Here is a 23,393-nt window from a genome sequence, read left to right as displayed (position 1 = left end):
TATACCAAAAGTCCTCCAGGAGTATTTCTTGGGTATAAGGGCACTTCTACACAAACCACAAGTCCACTGGAAGGTAGACTCTGCAAACAGGCTCATTAATACTCTGAGGTAGTTATTATGATTCAGACCTGGGACCAGAGAATGAACAGATGTATCCACCATTTTATGTTGCAGTCTGTGAACCCATCAGGAAAGCCAGTTTCCTTGCTGAACTCGTGATTGCGGTTTTATTTGCAGATGCGCCCTCAGGGCAGCACTTCCCATCAATGTTTAATCAAAACATGTAGGCATTTATTTTACAATTTCAGGGGGCTTTTTGACTTTCTTCAAATTATTTCAGAACTTTAGTTAGGATTGAAATTAAGCTTCCTCCGCTATTTCTTTTTTTTTTTTTTATTTCAAGTCATTTTTATTGAGGTAAGAAAACAAAAGCAAAAGACATTACATTAAATCTTCCAGCAAAAAGTGAATTGTTACAGATGTTGTCAGGCCAATACAGAAACTACAAATGATAAAAATAAAGAGAAGAATCACTCTTGCTTGTCACAAGGTTGTTGATTAAGGTGTTAAACACTTGACATGTGGATGCAATGGGAATAGTTCTAACATACAGACTAGGATCACACCCATATATCTAAGGTATTATTGCAAGGGCGTCTTGCTTCAAGGCGGGTCAAAATGGAGGGATGATTTATCAAGTGATTTCCACAATTTCTTATTGGATGGACACCACGTAGAGGACTGTAATGCTTGATTCGTGGCACCTCTTAGGAAAGACAGCCATTCCTGCCAAATCTTGAAATTTACTTCCTTAGCACATTTCCACTTGCATAAAACAACCTTACATGCCAATGTCAACATTAAGTCCAAAAGTTGGCGGTCATGCTCATTTGCTAATCGCGGTTCCAGACCCCCTAGAATGACATATACAAATTCCTTCTTTGGCATTATCTTAAATACATGATGGATGCATACAAATATTTTCTCCCAATATTCTTTCAGTAGGGGACAGTTGAATAGCATGTGAGGGAGATCCCCAGTCCCTGATTGGCAATTCCAGCACTCCGGAGAGTCACGCAAATTACATTTAAACAGCCTTTCCGGGGTCCAGAACGACCTATTTATGAGCATATACTTTGTCTGGAACAGGATGGGTGAAACTTTGTGGGTCAGTGCTGACTTATGAATCAATTCCCAATCGAACTCTATACCTGTAGAGTTTGATTCCGCTTCCCATTTCGCTTCAACAGTCCTGTGAGATTTATTGGGCAACGGTAGCAACAGTTTATACACCTTGGAAACGAAGTGACCTGTATGCATAATACGTGGGAGATGTGTTATCAGCCATGGAGTGTAGGGTGAGAAGTTACGGCTAGTTAGCGTCGCCTTAACTTTTAAGAAATTATAGAAGTCTATTGGTGATAGGTCAAACTTTGCCTGCAAGTTTGAGAACGGGATTGGTTCGTTATTGTCATACAAATCTCCTGCCAGATTAATACCTTTTCCGGACCATGACTCCCAGAAGAGTTCCACACCTACATGTTTAAGGTAGGGGTTTCTCCATAGAGACATGCATGATGATTTAGAAAATGTCAATTTGGTTTTGTGTGTTTGATCGAGTCTAAGGAGGGCCCTTCTGGTATTTAACATTATATATCTTGAGTGGGGTAAGTGTGACAGGTCCATGGTGATTAAAGACTCAAGAGGAACATTGCCCACTATTGATCTCTCAATGTCAATCCACACCGGAGTGTAAGTTGATGTTTTTATAAACCATTGAGCACCTTGCTTACAAAGAAAGGCTGTCTGGTAGTTCCTGAACGATGGCAGACCCAGGCCGCCTTTATCTTTCGCCAGTTGTAGCTTCTTCAGAGATATCCTGGCCTTCTTGCCCCGCCACAGGAAGTTACCAAACATCTGGTCTATTTTCGAGACAAAAGTATTAGAGAACGTCATAGGGAGCATACTGGCCAGGTAGTTAACTAAGGGGGTCGACATCATTTTGAGTGTTTCAGCCCTGCCCCACCAAGAAAGGAATTTAGGGGACCAACTTTCTAGAAGGGTAGATATTTTTTTCAACGTCGATTCCTCATTTATTTTTAGGGTGGAAATTAAATCCTTATCGAAGTCCAACCCTAGGTACTTGAAGCATTTGGGCTGCCATGTAAGACCAGAGTCCCCCAAGATCCCCTTGTCACCTTTATTGTTCAGCAGTTTGACCTCTGTTTTGTCTTTATTGAGCTTGTAGCCCGATACCTTCAAAAATTCTTCAATGTCCGTCATGAGTGCAGATACTGCTTCATCCGCTTTTTCAGATAGGATAAGTACATCATCCGCATACGCTGTCAATTTGACCGTGCAGTCCCCAAACGGTATACCTGCAATTTTAGGGTCTTTCCTTATATGATGTTAGAACGGTTCGATTGCCAATAAAAATAACGAGGGTGATAGAGGGCACCCCTGCCTCGTACCTTGTTTTAAGCAAAAGGAAGATGAAAATGCTCCACCTGCCCTGACTCGTGCCGAGGGGCAGCAATAAAGTGACATAACTAGCCGTGTAAATGTTTCCCCCAGGCTAAATTTATTGAGGACTGCTTCCAGAAAGGCCCAGTCAACCTTATCGAAGGCTTTTTCTGCATCTAACGTTATTGCCACTGTAGGGGTTTCTAGAAGTTTAGCTTTTTCCAACACATGGGCTAAAATCCGTGTGTTATCACTGGACAACCTATGCTTTAGAAAGCCCGCTTGAGATGGATGGACTAGTTGTGGGAGCACCTTTTGGAGACGTGCTGAAAGTATCATAGCTAGAATCTTACAGTCAATGTTAATTAGCGAAATCGGCCTGTAGTTTTTTGGGAGCGAAGGGTCTTTACCTTCCTTAGGGAGTACTGCAATTGTTGCCTCCGCCAGAGTGCCTTTTACTTCCCCAGAACTATTTATTTCATGGAACAGGTTAAGCAAGGGCCCAGATAATATTGTGGGGAATGTTTTATAGAATCTTGCTGTAAAGCCATCCGGGCCTGGAGCCTTCCCTGTTTTTAATTTTTTAATCGCACTTTCCACTTCCTCAGCACTTATCGGGCCATTTAGACCAACCTGATCCTCAGCAGACAATCTTGGAAGATCACACTCATCCAAGTAGCTCTTAATTTTATCTTCCTCCACCGTCGTATTTTTTGCATATAGATCCTCATAGAATACCCTAAATACCTCAGCTATCTTGTCTGGCTCAGAGTGTGGGTTCCCTGAGGCGTCCTTAAGGATGTTAATACAGTTCTTTTGTACTTTGAATTTCAAATATGAAGCGAGACTCTTCCCCGCTTTATTGGATTCACAAATCTTAAATCTCCTACCTTTGTCTAGCCAAACTCCCGCCCTTTCACTAATTAGTTTATTGTGTTCATATTTTTTATTTGCCAGGGCATAGAGGGTCATATCGTCTCTTAGCCTCAGATGCTTACTTTCAAGATCTCCAATTTCACTTTCAAGGGATTCTAATTTCGCGTTATAATTTTTATTCATGGCAGCCCTAATCTTGATACAAACTCCCCGTATTGTACTTTTCATGGCATCCCATCTAATAAGATCAGATGTGTCCCCTTCTCTATTGATTTGCAGATAAGATTCAATGGCAGCTTGTATTGTGGATCTGTGTTGAGCATCGCTCAAAATCTCGTCATTCAGGCGCCAAGACGTCTGACGAGGAGATGATTTGGCATTTGCAATGGACAGGGATATACAAGAATGATCCGACATCACACGAGGTTCTATGGTGGTAGATTCTATTCTGGGTACTCCGTTCTGTGTTATAAGGATGTAGTCAATCCTGGAGTATGAGTCGTGTGGTGTAGAATAAAAAGTATAATCCCTCCCTGTAGGGTTCTGGAGCCTCCAAGCATCCACTAAATGAAAGCGTTCACACAGATTATTGAAGGCTCTGTGAGATTTGTTTGGTTTGAAAGGGCAGTGGGAGTCCCTATCTAGTGTTGCGTCCTTTGGAAGATTAAAGTCACCACCTACTATGTGAACAGCACTATCTGGGATATTTTCCATATGTTTATTTAACTCCTCCCAAAACTTGAGGTCACTGATGTTAGGAGCATATATGTTCGTAACATAAAACTCCGTATTATCCTTACTTAGTTTGGCCGTAACCCACCTCCCATCTAAACTAGCCTCAGAAGATAAAACCTCCACCTTTGATTTCTTCGCAACAAGGATCAACACCCCATTCTTCTTGTGTACAGATTCTGCACCCACAACCTCGCTGTAAAACTTATTCCGCATGTGAAAAAACAGCTTAGCTTCCAGCTTTGTCTCTTGTAGCAATACAATATCACCTTTTAACCTACGCACATAGTCTAAGATTTTTTGTCTTTTGATAGGTTGGTTCAAACCTTTAACATTGAGTGACAATATCTTCATTTTGTCCATATTACATACCCCCATCGGAGTATTCACAGTATTATTTGTGAACAGGTAAACAGTGTTTCATCCAGAGAGAGACAGTCACCTCACTTGACCAACTACAAAATGTTAATCTTTCATCTCTCCGAGACTTAGAAACGACATATGAGTGAACATAGAGTCTATAACCCACACCACCATCAAGTGTCATCGCAATAGTGAAAATGCAAGCAAGAAGAAGAAGAATCAAACATAAAAGACATGTAACACATACCCAACCCCCCAATCCCCTCAACCCTCCACCCTCCCCACCCCACCTGTATTCAGTAGGCATGGCGATTGGAGAGAGAGTACGGTGCAGCCTCCCCGCGCCAAAAAACATATCCATATTAATTTTGATCTGGAGCATACAAGACTTAACATTTACTGCAAAAACTCGTGAGACGTTGTTAACTATCACAGCTATAATAAGCCATGTATCTAGCGACCTTGCCTGTATTAAAGAATTCAAAAACTGTAGGATAAAAGACAAGCAAAACAAGGTATTACCTTCCTTGGAGATCCTGGCCGGGACTCTATGGGCTCTGTCAAATTCTAGTGGGTGTAGAAACGTCATGTTTGTAGCTTGGGTAAACCAGGATTCAAGAAAAGCTACGCAGTTCCCCAGTTGATCCTCTGAACCTTCCGGAATGCCAAAAATGCGTAGATTCCCCCTTCGATTCCGGTCCTCCAATTCAGCCAGTTTCCGTGTTGTTTGATCTGCTGCTATGCACAAGCGTTTAACTGCGTTGCAGGTCTTAACTTCCATATCCTCAAGTTTGCTAATCCTCGTTTCCGCCTCCAAAAGTTTCGCATTGGTGTCGCGGTTATCTTGTCTGATTGCTGCCACCTCTTCCTTTGTTGCTTTCGCCAGATCTCTGACTTCATCAAGTCTGCTAAGTATTAAATCTATTGGATCCGGGTTATCCTTCTTCCCCTTGCCAGGTGACGCCAGATCAGACTTAAGCCTCTTCAGGCCTTTTGCAAGCTCTTTGTCAGACATGTTCATTCGTGGTATAGACCGACTGATCGTGAACAGTGGATAGTGGTTCCCCTGATTCGTGCCTGATCGCTGTGGCGCACTTCCTTTTCCAGTCTCCGGTAATTGTCCCTATTTATCCTATTTGTACTTCCAGATGACCACTCAAAAAGTCGAGACACCCAGGAGCCGGCAATCACTTAACTGATCGATTATATGATTAGCTCAGTCGCTGTGCTGAGGGCGCAATTCCTCATCTCAGGGTGAAAGCTTGTGTCGCCATTTTGGGATCAACCACACACGTTAAATAGGTAATATGCGATGAATGGGACTCGCACTTATTCGCATTGCAGTGGGTGCAACCTCCAAGCATATATTCAGACACTACCTTTTTTACAGCCTTTGCCAGTTATTATCACTCCGTGGTAGCTCCTAACTTTTGCCCAGTGCAAGACATCAGTTAATCAATTCTTCACGTTGAGCCAGCACTCAGCCACTACAGCATATAAAAATGTGGCAGCCCAGATGCCTTAGCAGTATCCAAGGCAGTTCAAAAGCATTATCAAAAGCAATTACTTTGATTTGGGATCATGGTCATGGGTTCATGGTCAGTCTTTACACACAGGATCACACACTATAGATCCTCAGGGGTCAAAAACATCACCAAAGGTACCTTCCGCTTATTCTGAGTTACTGGTTTAAATATTCAGTTGTTTTTTAATCCCATTCATTTTGCATGTTTTTCCATCATAAACGCTGCAAGCAAATGGGCAGAGTCTGTTGGTGGACCTGCAGTTCCCTAAAAATGCGTTATGCCGCCATTTTATGAGGGTGTGAGTGGTGGCTGTGCTCGAGCTGTTTGCTGTTTACTGTGCCCCCAAGCGTCCAATCTACTCACGGTTCTTCTTCTCCGGTTACTCTTTTGCACTCTTCATAGTCCGGTGTGCCGCCGGAATTTTAATAACCTGCTCCCATATCGAGCAGGAGCCTCGGTTCCCGTCTGCTGGCGTCCTCGGTGGGCTGCTGGGCTGGTCGCGTAGCCTTCCTCCCGCCTTCCTTCACCAGAGCCCGGCAGCACCCGGAGCGGAGCTTCGAGTCCGACAAAATCGGACTTCTCCTTCACGCAGCTCGTCAGCTGAGCGCTCTGTGTGCTCCGCTTACATTCCGCTGCCCGATTTTTCTGTAGTTGTCAGCGCTGGAGTAAATTTGCGCTCCAGATCCAGATCAAGTCCTTCGGCACGGGCGGAGAGACTTAAAGAGCCGCCATCTCCCTCGGCGTCCAAACCACGCCCCCGCTTCCTCCGCTATTTCGAGGAGAATTAAACGTTACCCAAATATCACAAGAGACGCAGTAAATTTCAGATGCTACCCTCGAGACCCTTCCCAAAGACCTAGGGTAGCGCCAGAGCTTTAAGTGGGCCGGGTCTCAAGGGGTCTGAGCACCTGCAGTTTTTTTCAGGGGACCTCGAAACGGGTCTCTATCGGGCTCTGTTTTGAGCCCTGACACAGGCGGTCCGTTTTTTTCGGACTGCAGTGACAGAAGTTTGCTGTCACTGCAGTCCGGAAAAAAGTGCAAGGGCGCAGCCCGAAAGAGACCCGTTTGGAGACAGCAGGCACTTTGATGTGGGCTGCTCACACTGCTCACTTCTCACTACTGGAGAAGTTACATCATGACGTCATGCCAGGTGAGTTGTAGGGTAAGGGAAATCCTTTAAAGAGTCATTTTCTCTCTGGATTTCCCTTCTCTTTTTGAAATTCGGGAGCAGCAACATTGTGGTAGGGTCACCTGGGCTTTAATTGGAAACGTTGTCAATATTATATACAAGCCATAGTTCCAGCTTATTTATCTTCTGCAACTAATAACCATTGACAAAGCCAATAGGCCTTACTTGTTGTAGGTATGATGTTACTTGTTGCATCACATATCAGGAAGCAATGACAGAAAAAGCAAAAAACAAGTCGGGCGGCACACTATGCTAAGCACAGATTTTTAGCATAAATGTTTAAAGCCACGCCCCTAATTACACTGGCCACACCCCTTTGAGAGACCCCCCCAGTTTGTTCATGCCACTTAAAGCCCTGGGTAGCGACTAGAGTGTTCGCAGAGTTTCATCTCAGCAAAGCGCCTCTTTGTACGGCCTGGACCCCCTATAATATTCTCACGGAGTACAAACAGTTCAGCCTCACACTTCCCGCTCGGGCATGTACCTAAAAGATGACGCAGAAACTAGCTAGGACGTGACTTGACAGGACTTGCGGGCTGGCTCCGTCACGTGATGGCGAGTCGTTGCTAAGGGGAATTCCTCTAACGGGTCGAGTGCCTGGGAAGCTTCTCCCCTTCGCTTCTCACTTTCCTGAAGTTTGTGAAGACACGAAGGGTCAGCGGAGGCGCTGGGATCTCCGGTTCGGACGCGCGGGTTGAAGTGCAGGTTTGGGAGCCTCCCGCCTGGTTGGGGCTGAGCAGCGTGTACGAGAGGCATCGTAAGAGAGGAAAGAGTGCAATAGCCCGTCATACATGCCGGTTCCTGGGCAGATCCTTAACAGAACCGTGTGCCAGTTCATTGAAGATACGCCAGCCTATTGCCTATAGTTTGTTTATATTGGATGAAAGTAGCCAAGATCACAAGTTGCAGTTCCCCCTTGGAGTTCCCACACACCGCCGCAGGGATCCCGGGATCTACAGAAGAATGGCTTTGCTGACTGTCGCGCTCGTGCCTGCATCTTGACATGTGCCCGGGTTGCCCCTTCGTGCCCGGGGCTGACTTAATTCCCTGTGCATTTCTCTGGATCTTGTCTTCCCTGTGAGTGGACCAGCCCCCCTCCCAGAATGGCAGCGATCAAGGCTTTGCAGCAGTGGTGCCGCCAGCAGTGCGATGGGTACCCAGATGTGAACATCACCAACATGACCACCTCTTTCCGGGACGGCCTGGCGTTCTGTGCCATCCTGCACAAGCACAGACCCGAGCTCATGTGAGTAGCCGTCGCGAGAGCTGTCAGAGCCGCTTGGGCACCCTTTGTACTTTTGCAAACAGCTCTTTATTTGTTGACACAGCGGCACTCCAGGCTGGATGCTATCGCTTGTTTAGTCTTCCCTGCAGCTACCCACCCTTCCTCTCATGTTGCCATGAGGGTCCATGAAACACGCAAAGTGAGGGAAACGCACAGGAACTCCAGCTGCAAGTAGCCAGAGGCCAAAAGAACCTTTCATGTCAAACGTTGCACAATTGTGATATGTGTTTTTATTTTAAACAGTGGCGGTTTTTCAGTGTAGTGGTTCTAAGTTTTTGGTGCGCGTAAAAGTATCTTGGGGACACAACAATTACTTCTAACCCTATCAATTGAGGCTGCAAATAGAAACGGTGGCTATAGGTAGCTAATGTTTACTGTGGAGAATAAGTCTGTCAGTTTGAGATTAGCTGAGTTTCCATTGTCTCGGAATCCCACCATCTACATATGTAGTTTACATTCACAAACAAACCGGCTGGTGAGCCTAGGAGTAAACATTAAAGTATTCTGCAGGCTTTGTTAAGTCCTGTCATTTATAACTGTGATATCCTCGGGCCACTTGGGCATTCTTTAGTCCTATTTTTTCCTTCCTGGTTGTAATGCAATCTTTGTCCTTCTGAGACTGGCATTTGACGTGAACAAAGTCTTGTTTACACCGAGGATTGCCTTTCCACACTACTAGAAAGCGGGTTTAGGTACAAAATGTTTGTTGAAAGTGCAGTTTGTGCATCAGGCTGAATTGGGAAATGCTGTATGGCTTTAGGCGCAGAGACTCGGGTTTTGGGGCTGTGATTATTGGGAACACGTGTGTGTTCAGAAATGTCCTCTTTCTTGACCCTAGTGCTCAGGCAGGGGTCTCAAATATGGCCACCTGTAACCTATGAATCTGCCAGGCCTTTGCTGTTGTAGTTGACTTTGTAGAATGTTTGTACATAACATTAAAAGGCTGATCTTGCTAGACCTGTGGTTGCAGGTGGCCAAGTCTTTACCTCTGGGGTTTGAGGTAAAAAGTACCAAATTGGACAATTTTGGGGTACCTTGGTGGTTTTGCTGTGTTTTTGCAGAACTTTGGAAGCTCTGCAGAGCAAAAAGCAGCTGTCACTGAAGTTGGGTTAGTAATCCTCTGTGAAACAAATGTTTTTGCCTCAGGTCAAAAACTATTGTGTTCAGTTTTAGTCACATCAGAGTTGTATTTTTGGGAGATTAAGAACCACCCTGACCTTTGGGTGTGACTTGCCGTGGGCTGGTCCTTGAGACATTAGGTACACCTGGGTGTGCCTCACCCTGAGATTTGCTGTCGAGTGCTGCAGCAGAACCAGGTGGATGGCATGTGTAAGTCACGATTGCTGAGAGGGACAGTGTTGTGGACCCACTCCTCCTCACTATCCAACATGCCTATTACACATTCACATATGAAGGTACTTTGATACACAGTAACTGTAAGTAAGTAAATCTTTATTGCATGATTAATAAAAACCTTCGCAATGTATTGCAGTAACTGGTTTACAAAGTCACACCATGTGCAGAAATCTAAAAATACTCATGCATTGGATTATTAGTAAATATGAACAAATGTGCAAGGTTGCATCATATTTCAGTGGCTCACGAGGCTTCTTTTCTAGCTTAACTTTCTTTTTTTACCACAAGTTATTTCTCGTTGCTACACGTTAATGCAGACCCTTTTCTACTCCTTGTATATTTGAACCAAAATTCTTTTTCATAGTTATTCCTGGGTGGTGGCCACCTTTCGGGCGCACGGGCAACCTCCAACCTTTCACACATTAGTAATTCTAGATATTATTGTTCAGCCGATAAGTCCTCTACTCTGGTCATTCATTGGGCACGGGGTGTTCTCCATTTCTTAAAGGACTAGTGTAGGAGAGTAGGGTCTGCAATCCTATGATCACCCAGATTTTTTGCTTTTGTTTCACTGGTTCACGACTTTCTCTGGCTGTGGGCCTGCCAATCAGACCCACAGCCTGGCTGTTCTCTTTCTAAATTACGACATGTACCCTAGGTGCATTTACCAATTGGTACTGGGCCACCTTATCAGACCCTGTAACTCAGGGCATAGGTGTACCCAGGGACGCCATGGGCTGCAGCATGTATTATGCCACCCCTGGCTGGCCTCCTAAATTTGACACAACTGGCTGCATGGCAGCTGGGGCGAAGTCGTGTAATCACCCTTTGCTTTAGGTATAGTAGCTCTATATCTAACCATACAATGGACACTCGAGTTCCTATCAGTCACTCCTATGGCAGGCCTTGACAATCCTGAAGGCAGAGTGCGTGGGCTCGTGTGAACTGTGTTCTGGCCCGAGCCGAGCCCGGTTGCAGCTTGCGGGATCAAGACCCAATGGCTGTTCCATGGTAACGCGTACCATATCAGTAACTTCGGTGTCGCGTTATCAAGACATGTCGAGTAAGGTGTCATACGAATCGGGATGCTGCCCTCTCACCAACCCTGGCGACGAGGTTAGCATTCCGCCCTTCTAGAGGGACACGACATGTATGTAACTGTGAACCCCGGTTAAAGTTAACGAAAGCCTCAGCTCCACAAAATGAATGCTGCCACCACAGACACGAGTCTGACCTCCTGCTGCTGGGAGTCCTTCCAGCGAGGAGCGCTTGGACCAAGGGTTTCCTGTCGAGGGCGGTGTTCGCACCGTCCCAGACAGGGTTTGTGTATTCTGGGTAGGTAGGGCTTTTGCGAGAAGGTGACTGCGGAGTGGCACCCCGATGCTCACTACGCATCTGCCGGTTAGAACCAGTTCCAGGGGCGACAGCCCTGGCCTGGGGAAAGTCCGGCGGGGGGAGAGGGGCGTAACTACCCCCCTTCCTGGTCCCACCCTTAGGGCAGGACCTAGTCATGTTCCCACCCCCTTCTTTAGGATAAAGGCAGGAGCGGGGACCCTTCCAAATTAGATCATCTTTGAATCAAGAATACTTTCTACGAAAGGACTTCAAGACTCTTCTCAAGATTTCTCCCTTGTGGCTAAGGAGTAGTCACCCTGCATCAGCGGGCACCATCTAAGAACTCTGCGGTTTGCTGTAAGTCCTTCCTCAAGGAATCCGACGGCCCAGCTCGACGAGAACCGGCTTCCCTGGCACCTCTGACCTCTACCCACGTCATCAGCTCAGCTGTGATCTGTGGGTGCGACGAGACCTCGAGGGACCGGCCATCATCAGAACCTGCACGCTCTTAAAAACCAGCACGACCATCGAGGTAACTCTCTGGTGAGTGCTCTGGGGTCCGAGAAGCCCCGACCCTGAGCCGCTCTAGCACCGAAGTGCAGTCTCCCAGCATCTCCACGATCTGCGTGGGGCCCTTCTGCTCGCTGCTCAGTACGTTGTCTGGTCACTCGCCGCTGGCTTGTGCCCTTCTGTGACGACATCCGAGAATCATCACTGCTGGTCTGGTTGCTCCAGACTGGCCCTTGCTTCCATCTTTCCGAGAAGCACCCCGGACCCTCCTGGTCCACTCAAGACGCCATCTTAGGCCCACCACGTGGCCCTGAGACCTGCCAAGGCTTGTTGCCCCATCCTGGGCCCAGCGACGCCGACAGCATCATCCTTCGTGGGACAGCTCGCACCTCCACCGTGGTCGCCGACAACGCCTCCTGGTCCGTGAGACTGCAGAGCCTAGCGCCGCCCACTCACCTGGTCGAGGTGACGGCCAACTGGTGCCTTCCTGGTACCCTCTGACTACTGGCTAGTAGTACGAACTTGGTCCCCTCTGCTTTCAGGTTTCATCACTCTCCGATCCAGGCTTGGATCTCTACGAACTATTCAGCACTGGTCGCCGGCCAGCAACTCCTTTCTTCCGGCTCCTGGCTCGTCAGCGAAGACCCCGACGCCTGTAAGACTTGTGCAGCCGCAGCCCTCGTGGCTAGGTAACTCGGCATTTCGGTGCCTGCATAGCCTCCTTACTCTAGGGTCCCGAGTCCCTCGCTTCCGACTTGCCTTATCGGGTCCGCCCGAGACCTTAACCTTTCCGTGTCCTCGGACACTTGTTTTAAACTGTGCACTTGAAGTATTTGCTAAAGAGATTTGGTTTGTGCTTAGTACCCTGTCCTCATAAAGAGTACAGGGCTGTTGTGATTCTTAATAAATATACTGTTTATTTTCATAACACTTGTGTGGTGTCCTTTCACTGGGTATTCAAGGGGTACATGTGTGGTAAACAGCTGGCTTAACACGCCCTCTCGAGTCTTTAGCCTTAGACTGCTCGTATCCACGCTACTAGGATAGCTGGTCTATAGGTTGACTTACAACCAAACACCATAAGGGTCGTTGGAACGATACATAGCGGTCGCTAGAATAGCGAACGTTGCATATCGGGCCAACTTCTCACATTGGTGAGCAGCGGTTGGGATTTGAGCTTGCTGTTGTTTTACCACACGTATCCTAAGAATATCTTGTTGAAAGATCGCACAAGTACTGTTAGTACATATAACTAAAGCTTAGAATACTCTGAGTTCTACTGAACCAGCTGTTGTAGCTCCTCAAGGCTTAGCACACCTTGGCTACAACTCTTAGCAAGGGAACAGTAGGTAAACACATAGTGTAGGTAGGTGCATCACTTACACCACACTAGAAACAGTATGTCGGACAAAGGAGGAAACTCTGGGTCTCCCCTTGTGTCAGTTGACCCTCCACAGGTCATCCCTTCAGGATATACTGTGCTGAGCTTCAAGGAGTTAAGACGACTGTGTCACTCTAGGAAGATTCAGCAGGGGTCTAACCCCACAACGTCCTTTCTGATTGGTCTCTTGGAGACTTATGATGCCAGAAGAGCTGAGAAACTTCGTAGCTCTTCTAATCCAGAAGGAGACATGCCTCCCCTCGAGGGAACCCGAGACGATCCTGACCTCATCCACCTCGCAACTGAGAACGAAGATGGGGAGGAAGATGAGGATGAGGATCTCTCTGGGGATGAGGCAGATAAGGGACAGGTAGAAGTCGTCAGACTAAGCAGGTCCAACTTAAGCAAACATGATAGCGGTACTGGGGGACCCCTGGGGCCACTATCGGGTCAGCTTAACATTGGGAATGGACGAGCCAGATCTCTGTCAAGAGGCTCTGGCAGATCCCTTCAAACCAATGGCTCTCACAACTCGTCTCAGAGAGGGATGACGTCCCCTCAGAGGAGAGTGTACGAAGCTAAGGAAAGGGCAGCTAATCTAAGGATCGAAAGGGAAGAACTTGCCCTGGCCAAAGAGAGGCTTGCCTTTGCAAGAGAGCAACAGTTAAGTGGGGTAGTCCCCACTGGTGGCAGCAATGTACCTAGTAATAGGGAAAAGAGTTTCGATACGAAACACCTTGGGAAGATAGTGCCCCCCTTTAAACAAGGGGACGACATCCACAAATGGATTACTGCTTTGGAGAGGGCCTGCACTGTGCAAGGTGTACCCCAGAGTCAGTGGGCAGCTATCTTGTGGCTCTCCTTTGAAGGAAAAGGAAGAGACAAGCTCCTCACCACAAGGGTGGAGGACGCTAACAATTACCAAGTCTTGAAGAATACACTCGTTGAAGGGTTCGGCCTAACCACTGAGCAGTACAGGGTGCTGTTCAGGGATACCCAGAAAACGCAGTCTCAAGATTGGTCTGATTTTGTCGATTGTGCCACTAAGGCTTTTGAGGGCTGGTTGCTGGGCAGTAAGGTTACTGATTACGCAGGATTGTATAATTTGATGATGAGAGAGCAAATTTTAAACAATTGTCAGAACCAGTTGTTGCATCAGCATCTTGTCGACTCGGATCTGACCTCTCCCCAAGAATTGGGAAAGAAGGCAGACAGATGGGTTCGTACAAGAGTTAAACAGAACCAGGGCCAGAATCAAGGTGGTCAGAAGAAAGCAGACCAGAAGGGTAAAGATTCTAAGGGGGAACAAAATGACCAGAAGTCTTCGACAGGTCCCCAACAACCCAAAGAGGGTGGGGGTCAGGCTCCCCAAAAGAAGAAAGAAGGCCAATCCAAAAGATGGTGCCAGTACTGTAAAAGTAAATCTCACTGGTTTAGTGAGTGCACCAAGAAAGGAGGAGGGCAGACTCCTGCCACTGCAGCCCCTAAGGCACCTGTGCCCCCTAGTACAGTCAGCAGTGGTAGTGCGCCTCCCAAGGGTTTAGTAGGGTTAACCCTGGGTTCTGAGGGGCGTGACAACTTAGTTGGCACACTCACTCAGGCTGTCCTTGTCAGTACAGGGGACGTGGACGTGTCCCCTGACGTAAGCCCCAATACTTTGGGCAAATACCGACAGACGCCTTTCATAAATGGAAAAATGGCTCAGGCCTATAGGGACACTTGTGCCAGCGTCACCATGGTGACGCCTAACTTTGTGGACCCTGGACAGATCATGCCAGGTACAGAATTCCTGGTGACCAATGCAAGCAATGTCACTACCAATCACAGTATGGCAATTGTAGCTTTCTCCTGGGGAGGGGTAACTGGCCAAAAGAAGGTTGTAGTTAGTCCAGACCTCCCAGTGGATTGTTTGTTGGGCAATGATTTGGAGTCGTCACAATGGTCAGAAGTGGAGCACCGGACTCACATGGAAATGTTAGGTTTGCCAGCACATGTGTTCGCTGTGACTAGGTCACAGGTCAGGAAGTGCCCCACTGAACAGGTGCTGGATCCTGGAACAACGGACCAGACACCTCCCAAGAAAAAGAGCAGTAGGGTTAAGGCCGCGCCTTCCCCCTTGCCCCAGGTCGTGGATCAAGTCTCAGAGGAGGCTGACCTACAGGAATTGAGGGAAACTGAGCCTAGAGAGTTCGAACTTGATCAAGTTGAATTCTTGGGTTCAGGGGGACCCTCAAGGGAAGACCTGGGGAAGGACCAGTTAGACTGCCCTTCTCTTGAACCCCTCAGACAGCAGGCTGCTGCTGAGGCTGCTGGGAACGCCACAGGTACCCACAAGGTATACTGGGAAGATGGACTCCTGTACACTGAGTCAAGAGACCCCAAGCCTGGCATGACCAGGAGGCTGGTCGTACCCTTGTCTCAGCGTGGTTTCCTACTTACCTTGGCCCACGAGATTCCCTTAGCAGGTCACTTAGGCCAGACGAAAACGTGGGACCGGCTTGTCTCACACTTTCACTGGCCTCACATGAACGAAGATACCAAGGAGTTTTGCCGCTCCTGTGTCACTTGCCAAGCCAGTGGTAAGTCAGGTGGCACGACAAAGGCCCCCCTTATACCAATGCCTGTGGTGGGGGTGCCCTTTGAACGGGTGGGGATCGACATCGTCGGTCCCATGGAACCACCAACAGCATCAGGGCACAAGTTTATACTGGTGGTAGTGGATCATGCCACCAGGTATCCTGAAGCTATTCCCCTTAGGACCACTACAGCACCTGTTGTGGCACGAGCCCTAGTTGGAGTGTTCTCCAGAGTGGGCTTCCCTAAGGAGGTCGTCTCCGACAGAGGTGCAAACTTTATGTCGAGCTACTTAACTGCTATGTGGAAGGAATGTGGTGTCAACTACAAGTTCACTACACCCTATCATCCACAATGCAATGGGCTTGTTGAGAGATTCAACAGGACCCTAAAAGGGATGATTCATGGACTACCGGAAAAGCTTCGGCGTAGATGGGACGTCCTGATCCCCTGCCTCTTGTTCGCCTACAGAGAAGTCCCACAAAAGGGGGTTGGCTACAGCCCTTTTGAACTTTTGTACGGGCATCCTGTAAGGGGACCCCTGTGTTTGGTAAAGGAAGGATGGGAGAGACCTCTCAAAAAGCCTGCAGCCAACATAGTGGACTATGTGCTTGGCCTCCGCTCGCGGATGGCTGAATACATGGAAAAGGCATCTGAAAACCTTAAGGCCAGCCAAGAACTCCAAAAAGCTTGGCATGACCAAAAGGCTGTCTTGACTGTTTACCAGCCCGGACAGAAGGTGTGGGTGTTGGAGCCAGTGGCCCCAGCAGCACTCAAGGACAAATGGTCCGGGCCCTACACCATCCTGGAGAAAAAGGGAGAGGTCACCTACTTGGTCGACCTGGGAACTCCCCGGAGCCCCCACAGGGTGCTTCATGTCAACAGGCTAAAAGCATATGTCGACAGGAAGGACATGAGTTTGCTCATGGCCCTAGATGAGGGACAGGAAGAAGAGAGTGACCCTCTCCCCGACCTGCTCACTCAGAATCCTGACGATGGATCGGTAGATGGTGTTGTCTTTTGTGGCAGCCTCTCCGAACGTCAACAGAGCGACTGTAAACAGGTTCTTCAGTCGTTCAGACATATGTTTTCTCTAACACCCAGCCCGACCGATTGGTGCACCCATGAGGTTGACACTGGTGACAGCTTGCCCGTGAAGAGTAAAATCTACCGGCAGCCTGATCACGTTAGAGACTGCATCAAGAGTGAAGTGCAGAAAATGTTGGAGTTGGGAGTCATTGAACCCTCGGATAGCCCTTGGGCTAGTCCCGTAGTTCTAGTGCCGAAACCTCACACCCAGGGTGGTAAGAGAGAGATGAGGTTTTGCGTAGACTACAGGGGTCTCAATGCAGTCACTAAGACTGACGCCCACCCAATACCGAGGGCAGACGAGCTTATCGATAGATTGGCCTCGGCCAACTACTTAAGTACGTTTGACCTAACAGCTGGGTATTGGCAAATCAGGTTAGCTGAGGACGCCAAGCCTAAAACCGCATTTTCAACCCCTGGTGGGCATTATCAGTTCGTGGTGATGCCCTTTGGTCTGAAGAATGCACCTGCCACCTTCCAAAGGTTGGTGAATCAAGTCCTTGCTGGGCTGGATGACTTCTGTGCGGCGTATCTAGACGATATTGCTGTCTTTAGCTCCACCTGGGAGGATCACCTGGTCCACCTGCGGAAAGCGTTAGAGGCCCTGCAAGCAGCAGGCCTCACTATCAAGGCCACCAAGTGCCAGATAGGGCAGACACAGGTTGTATACCTGGGACACCTTGTAGGTGGAGGCCAGGTTCAGCCACTGGAGAGCAAGATACAGTCAATCAGGGACTGGGCTCCTCCAACCACCCAGACTCAGGTTCGAGCTTTCTTGGGCCTGACTGGTTACTACCGGAAGTTTGTCAGGAACTATGGTTCCATCGTGACACCATTAAATGAACTGACAAGTAAGAAAATGCCAAAAAAGGTTCAGTGGACAGCGAGCTGTCAAAAAGCATTCGATGACCTAAAGCAGGCCATGTGCACGGCGCCTATCCTCAAGAGTCCGGACTACTCCAAACCATTCATTGTCCAAACAGATGCTTCTGAGTTGGGTGTGGGAGCTGTTCTTTCTCAACTGAATTTTGATGGTCAAGACCAGCCCATTGCTTTTATAAGCAGAAGGCTGACCCCTAGAGAGAAGAATTGGTCAGCTATTGAGAGGGAGGCCTTTGCTGTGGTTTGGGCCCTGAAGAAGCTGAGGCCATACTTGTTTGGCACTCACTTCAAGATTCAGACCGACCATAAGCCCCTCTTGTGGCTAAATCAGATGAAGGGTGAAAACCCCAAACTGCTTAGGTGGTCCATTTCCCTACAGGGGATGGACTTTACAGTGGAACATAGACCTGGTACTGATCATGGCAATGCCGATGGGCTCTCCAGATATTTCCACTTAGAACAAGAAGACTCACCTGGTCAAGGTTAGCTTATTGTTCCGACGTTTGGGGGGGGGTCATGTAGGAGAGTAGGGTCTGCAATCCTATGATCACCCAGATTTTTTGCTTTTGTTTCACTGGTTCACGACTTTCTCTGGCTGTGGGCCTGCCAATCAGACCCACAGCCTGGCTGTTCTCTTTCTAAATTACGACATGTACCCTAGGTGCATTTACCAATTGGTACTGGGCCACCTTATCAGACCCTGTAACTCAGGGCATAGGTGTACCCAGGGCCGCCATGGGCTGCAGCATGTATTATGCCACCCCTGGCTGGCCTCCTAAATTTGACACAACTGGCTGCATGACAGCTGGGGCGAAGTCGTGTAATCACCCTTTGCTTTAGGTATAGTAGCTCTATATCTAACCATACAATGGACACTCGAGTTCCTATCAGTCACTCCTATGGCAGGCCTTGACAATCCTGAAGGCAGAGTGCGTGGGCTCGTGTGAACTGTGTTCTGGCCCGAGCCGAGCCCGGTTGCAGCTTGCGGGATCAAGACCCAATGGCTGATCCATGGTAACGCGTACCATATCAGTAACTTCGGTGTCGCGTTATCAAGACATGTCGAGTAAGGTGTCATACGAATCGGGATGCTGCCCTCTCACCAACCCTGGCGACGAGGTTAGCATTCCGCCCTTCTAGAGGGACACGACATGTATGTAACTGTGAACCCCGGTTAAAGTTAACGAAAGCCTCAGCTCCACAAAATGGATGCTGCCACCACAGACACGAGTCTGACCTCCTGCTGCTGGGAGTCCTTCCAGCGAGGAGCGCTTGGACCAAGGGTTTCCTGTCGAGGGCGGTGTTCGCACCGTCCCAGACAGGGTTTGTGTATTCTGGGTAGGTAGGGCTTTTGCGAGAAGGTGACTGCGGAGTGGCACCCCGGTGCTCACTACGCATCTGCCGGTTAGAACCAGTTCCAGGGGCGACAGCCCTGGCCTGGGGAAAGTCCGGCGGGGGGAGAGGGGCGTAACTACCCCCCTTCCTGGTCCCACCCTTAGGGCAGGACCTAGTCATGTTCCCACCCCCTTCTTTAGGATAAAGGCAGGAGCGGGGACCCTTCCAAATTAGATCATCTTTGAATCAAGAATACTTTCTACGAAAGGACTTCAAGACTCTTCTCAAGATTTCTCCCTTGTGGCTAAGGAGTAGTCACCCTGCATCAGCGGGCACCATCTAAGAACTCTGCGGTTTGCTGTAAGTCCTTCCTCAAGGAATCCGACGGCCCAGCTCGACGAGAACCGGCTTCCCTGGCACCTCTGACCTCTACCCACGTCATCAGCTCAGCTGTGATCTGTGGGTGCGACGAGACCTCGAGGGACCGGCCATCATCAGAACCTGCACGCTCTTAAAAACCAGCACGACCATCGAGGTAACTCTCTGGTGAGTGCTCTGGGGTCCGAGAAGCCCCGACCCTGAGCCGCTCTAGCACCGAAGTGCAGTCTCCCAGCATCTCCACGATCTGCGTGGGGCCCTTCTGCTCGCTGCTCAGTACGTTGTCTGGTCACTCGCCGCTGGCTTGTGCCCTTCTGTGACGACATCCGAGAATCATCACTGCTGGTCTGGTTGCTCCAGACTGGCCCTTGCTTCCATCTTTCCGAGAAGCACCCCGGACCCTCCTGGTCCACTCAAGACGCCATCTTAGGCCCACCACGTGGCCCTGAGACCTGCCAAGGCTTGTTGCCCCATCCTGGGCCCAGCGACGCCGACAGCATCATCCTTCGTGGGACAGCTCGCACCTCCACCGTGGTCGCCGACAACGCCTCCTGGTCCGTGAGACTGCAGAGCCTAGCGCCGCCCACTCACCTGGTCGAGGTGACGGCCAACTGGTGCCTTCCTGGTACCCTCTGACTACTGGCTAGTAGTACGAACTTGGTCCCCTCTGCTTTCAGGTTTCATCACTCTCCGATCCAGGCTTGGATCTCTACGAACTATTCAGCACTGGTCGCCGGCCAGCAACTCCTTTCTTCCGGCTCCTGGCTCGTCAGCGAAGACCCCGACGCCTGTAAGACTTGCGCAGCCCTCGTGGCTAGGTAACTCGGCATTTCGGTGCCTGCATAGCCTCCTTACTCTAGGGTCCCGAGTCCCTCGCTTCCGACTTGCCTTATCGGGTCCGCCCGAGACCTTAACCTTTCCGTGTCCTCGGACACTTGTTTTAAACTGTGCACTTGAAGTATTTGCTAAAGAGATTTGGTTTGTGCTTAGTACCCTGTCCTCATAAAGAGTACAGGGCTGTTGTGATTCTTAATAAATATACTGTTTATTTTCATAACACTTGTGTGGTGTCCTTTCACTGGGTATTCAAGGGGTACATGTGTGGTAAACAGCTGGCTTAACACGCCCTCTCGAGTCTTTAGCCTTAGACTGCTCGTATCCACGCTACTAGGATAGCTGGTCTATAGGTTGACTTACAACCAAACACCATAAGGGTCGTTGGAACGATACATAGCGGTCGCTAGAATAGCGAACGTTGCATATCGGGCCAACTTCTCACAACTAGTTCATGATTCCATACTGGCCTTACAATTCCTTTTGTAGGAAATATGAGGGAACCATGTTGTGATCATCTGTCTAGTGATGGTGCGTGAGGTAGACTCTGTATTACAATAAGGGGAAGTTACAGAAAGATGCAACATGGTTGGCCTATCATCTCGCGACTTATACGGAGAACAAATCGTAAAGACCATCAGGAGAGGTTTGGTACTGGATGTTGAATTCCAGCCCAGCTGTACGCTTATGTACTGGGCCTCCAATCAGGAGGCGTTTGAAGCTGCATCACTTAAGCTTTTCTTGTGAATGAATGGCAGTCAGTGGAGGACCATGCAGGACTTTATGATGTAATATCTTCCTATTAATCCCATAGATCAAGTAGAAGGCCTCGTTCAGAGTAATTTGTAGTCTGCCTAGTCATTTTGCAGAGCGACTGACATTAATGTGTTTCAGTAATGAAGACACACATTATTCAAGCCAGATAAATGCAGCTACAGAGAATACAAGCTGGATTTGCATTGGCCTTCATCCTAATTGCCACAGGCCATTTGATACTACTGCATGTAGCAGCAGTGTTCTAAAGGAGGCAAGTAAATAGGTGAAACACAGTTGTTGGGTGTGCTGTCTTTTCTGACACAGTCATAATGAACATGTTTTCCTGCTTTATCCTGATCTGCTTTTTTCTCTCACAAAATTCCCTCCATGAACTGAACATCTAGGCCACTCTCTTCAGGAAAGGAGCCAGTCTCAGGATAACACAATTTATGTGGATTGATGGGGCGTGTCTCCAACTCCTCGCTGTTGTACAGCACTGCTTCTGTTCTGGTACACTTTATGTTATCAGTGTATTGTTTGCGCCTTATAGTGATAAACTTCCAACTATCCCACGGGGAAGGCAACCACAGTAGTTATATGAAGATAAAGGAGTCGCACATGTAGGAATCGGTGACAGAAGTTGCAATGTGGTAGTCAATCGATGGCATATGCATTGGTGTTTGGTGGAGTGGTGTGGCTTACTGGTTAGAGGCGGCAGACCCGGAAGCAGAGAACGGCCCGGGACCAGGGTTCAATTCCCGACGCGGCAGGGTCGTGGACCAGGGTCAGCGGACTCGATCATTCTCGCCTCGGTGCCTACTCTAACCAGGGATCACACTCGGCAACTCTGGGCATTAGCTTGCGTCATCTCTACAACGGCCCCCCACATTCGCCGGGGATGCCTGGTTTCACCTTGGAGATACCCAGTAGGGACCATCTCACAGGGATAGCCAGGACGGGTTCCCCAGCGGTCTACAGCGCCACGACGCCTCAGGGCAGCAGTGCGCTTTACAAGACATTTACATTTACATTTACATGTATAGTGCACACCTCTAGACACTTGGCTTTTAGTGGTGGGGACCATACGTGGTTGAATGTGCTCATGGTGGGCGATCTCCATGATTGTGCACACAGCACGGTGCTCTGTCGATGTGTCACAGGTTTGCACAGGCAGGTGACAAGGTGGTTCTCAGGCAGATGGCAACATTCTGGCCAAGGAGAGAGTAATGGAAGCGATTCTCCCTGGGACCACCTGACCACAAACACGTGTGTTCTACACGTTCCTTGACTTGTGTCGACTGAGACTTCCAATGAGAGTGAGACTCAATATGGGCGTCTATGTGTGATATACCAACCTTTGTGGTATGACATCTGAGTTCTGATAGAGGTTTGAAGGCAACTGCTGAAGCACCTTGGAGAAGGGCCCCTCTTAGAACAGTGATAGGCTCCTGTTCTGTGGTTCCTAGCCCTTCCTACTTCATTTCCTGTGTTTAAAGATCATTATTTACTAATCACATAAGATGACTCCATCTTGAAAAGAGGTAGTGCCTGGGTTCTGAGAAGCCTTCTCTGCACTAGGGCTCAGCTGGATCTCTACAATGTAGGAACTTTGTCCATTGTAACTCTTTTGTGTAGACCTCCAGCAGATCATTCTTGGAATCTATGTCCTGACCATTTAATACCCATTCTTAACTGATATTGTAGCTTTCCGTTCACTGGGTGTCTTACTTATATTTTACGGGCTTAAACTTAAAACTATCCATCAAGGCGTAGCTTTTTATACCTTTTGGATCTGCAATTCCCATTCATTACCTTGGTTCCTTGATGGCTGAGGCATAATGGATTGCCACAGCGTGCCCATGGAGCCAAGAAATGTATTTGTGCTCAAAACGTGGCACTGCTGTCCAGGAGATGGCACAACAGAAGAAGGATGCCTGCTGTCTGTGCAGTGTACACTCACATCATGTCCGTATGCCTTCCGAGATACCTGTTTTCTACTGAAGAAGCCACGAAGCGAAGAGAACTCCCCTAGAGGGGGTAGTGTGACCTGGCTGCTATCCTGAGATTGTGAGCAGTCTAAATTGAATAGGCCTGAAACACTGATCTATCGTTGACTCATATAAGAGACTTTATTTACCCTGCCTTCCTGACCTGATGGTTATCTCAGGAAGATTCCTAGTAATCTCAGCCCCTCCAGTTAATGCATTGGTTTTCTGCCGTTAATGTGCTGTTGCCTGCCAGGTTGCTTTCATCGCCAGAGGCCTATGGTAAGTTTTGAAGCTACATATCTGCTACCTATGAATCCCCTCTACCGTATAACTCAGAATCGCAGTTTCATCCCAAAGTACGCCAGGCCCATTATCATTGGCTGACAGGGACTTTGGTTCTCTGTTCTTTGGTGTTCTATCCTGTGTAAGGTGATGTCTAGTTCTGACGCCCATCTAGAAAGCACTTGTTTACTATAGCTTTTCCCTTTTTTGTTACATCAGCAATTTTCACAACATAGTTAGCTATTCCACTGCCTTACTT

The 23,393-nt window shown here is 48.4% G+C and overlaps 1 protein-coding gene across 1 annotated transcript in view; it reads left to right on the top strand.

The window, feature by feature from the left end:
• Positions 1-7,714: 7,714 nt before the first annotated feature.
• The window catches only part of MICALL2 (MICAL like 2), a 155,056-nt gene continuing 139,377 nt past the window's right edge, over positions 7,715-23,393 (top strand). The window contains exon 1 of the mRNA XM_086940595.1: positions 7,715-8,395. Coding sequence (XP_086796721.1) covers positions 8,253-8,395 — 143 coding nt within the window. The 5' untranslated portion in view covers positions 7,715-8,252. The remainder of the gene's footprint in view (positions 8,396-23,393) is intronic.

The sequence above is a fragment of the Lissotriton vulgaris genome, chromosome 10 (genome assembly GCF_964263255.1).
Source record: "Lissotriton vulgaris chromosome 10, aLisVul1.2, whole genome shotgun sequence".
Classification (NCBI taxonomy): domain Eukaryota; kingdom Metazoa; phylum Chordata; class Amphibia; order Caudata; family Salamandridae; genus Lissotriton; species Lissotriton vulgaris.
The sequence above is the reverse complement of the archived record's forward strand: the minus strand, read 5'-3'. Positions and strand labels throughout refer to the sequence as shown.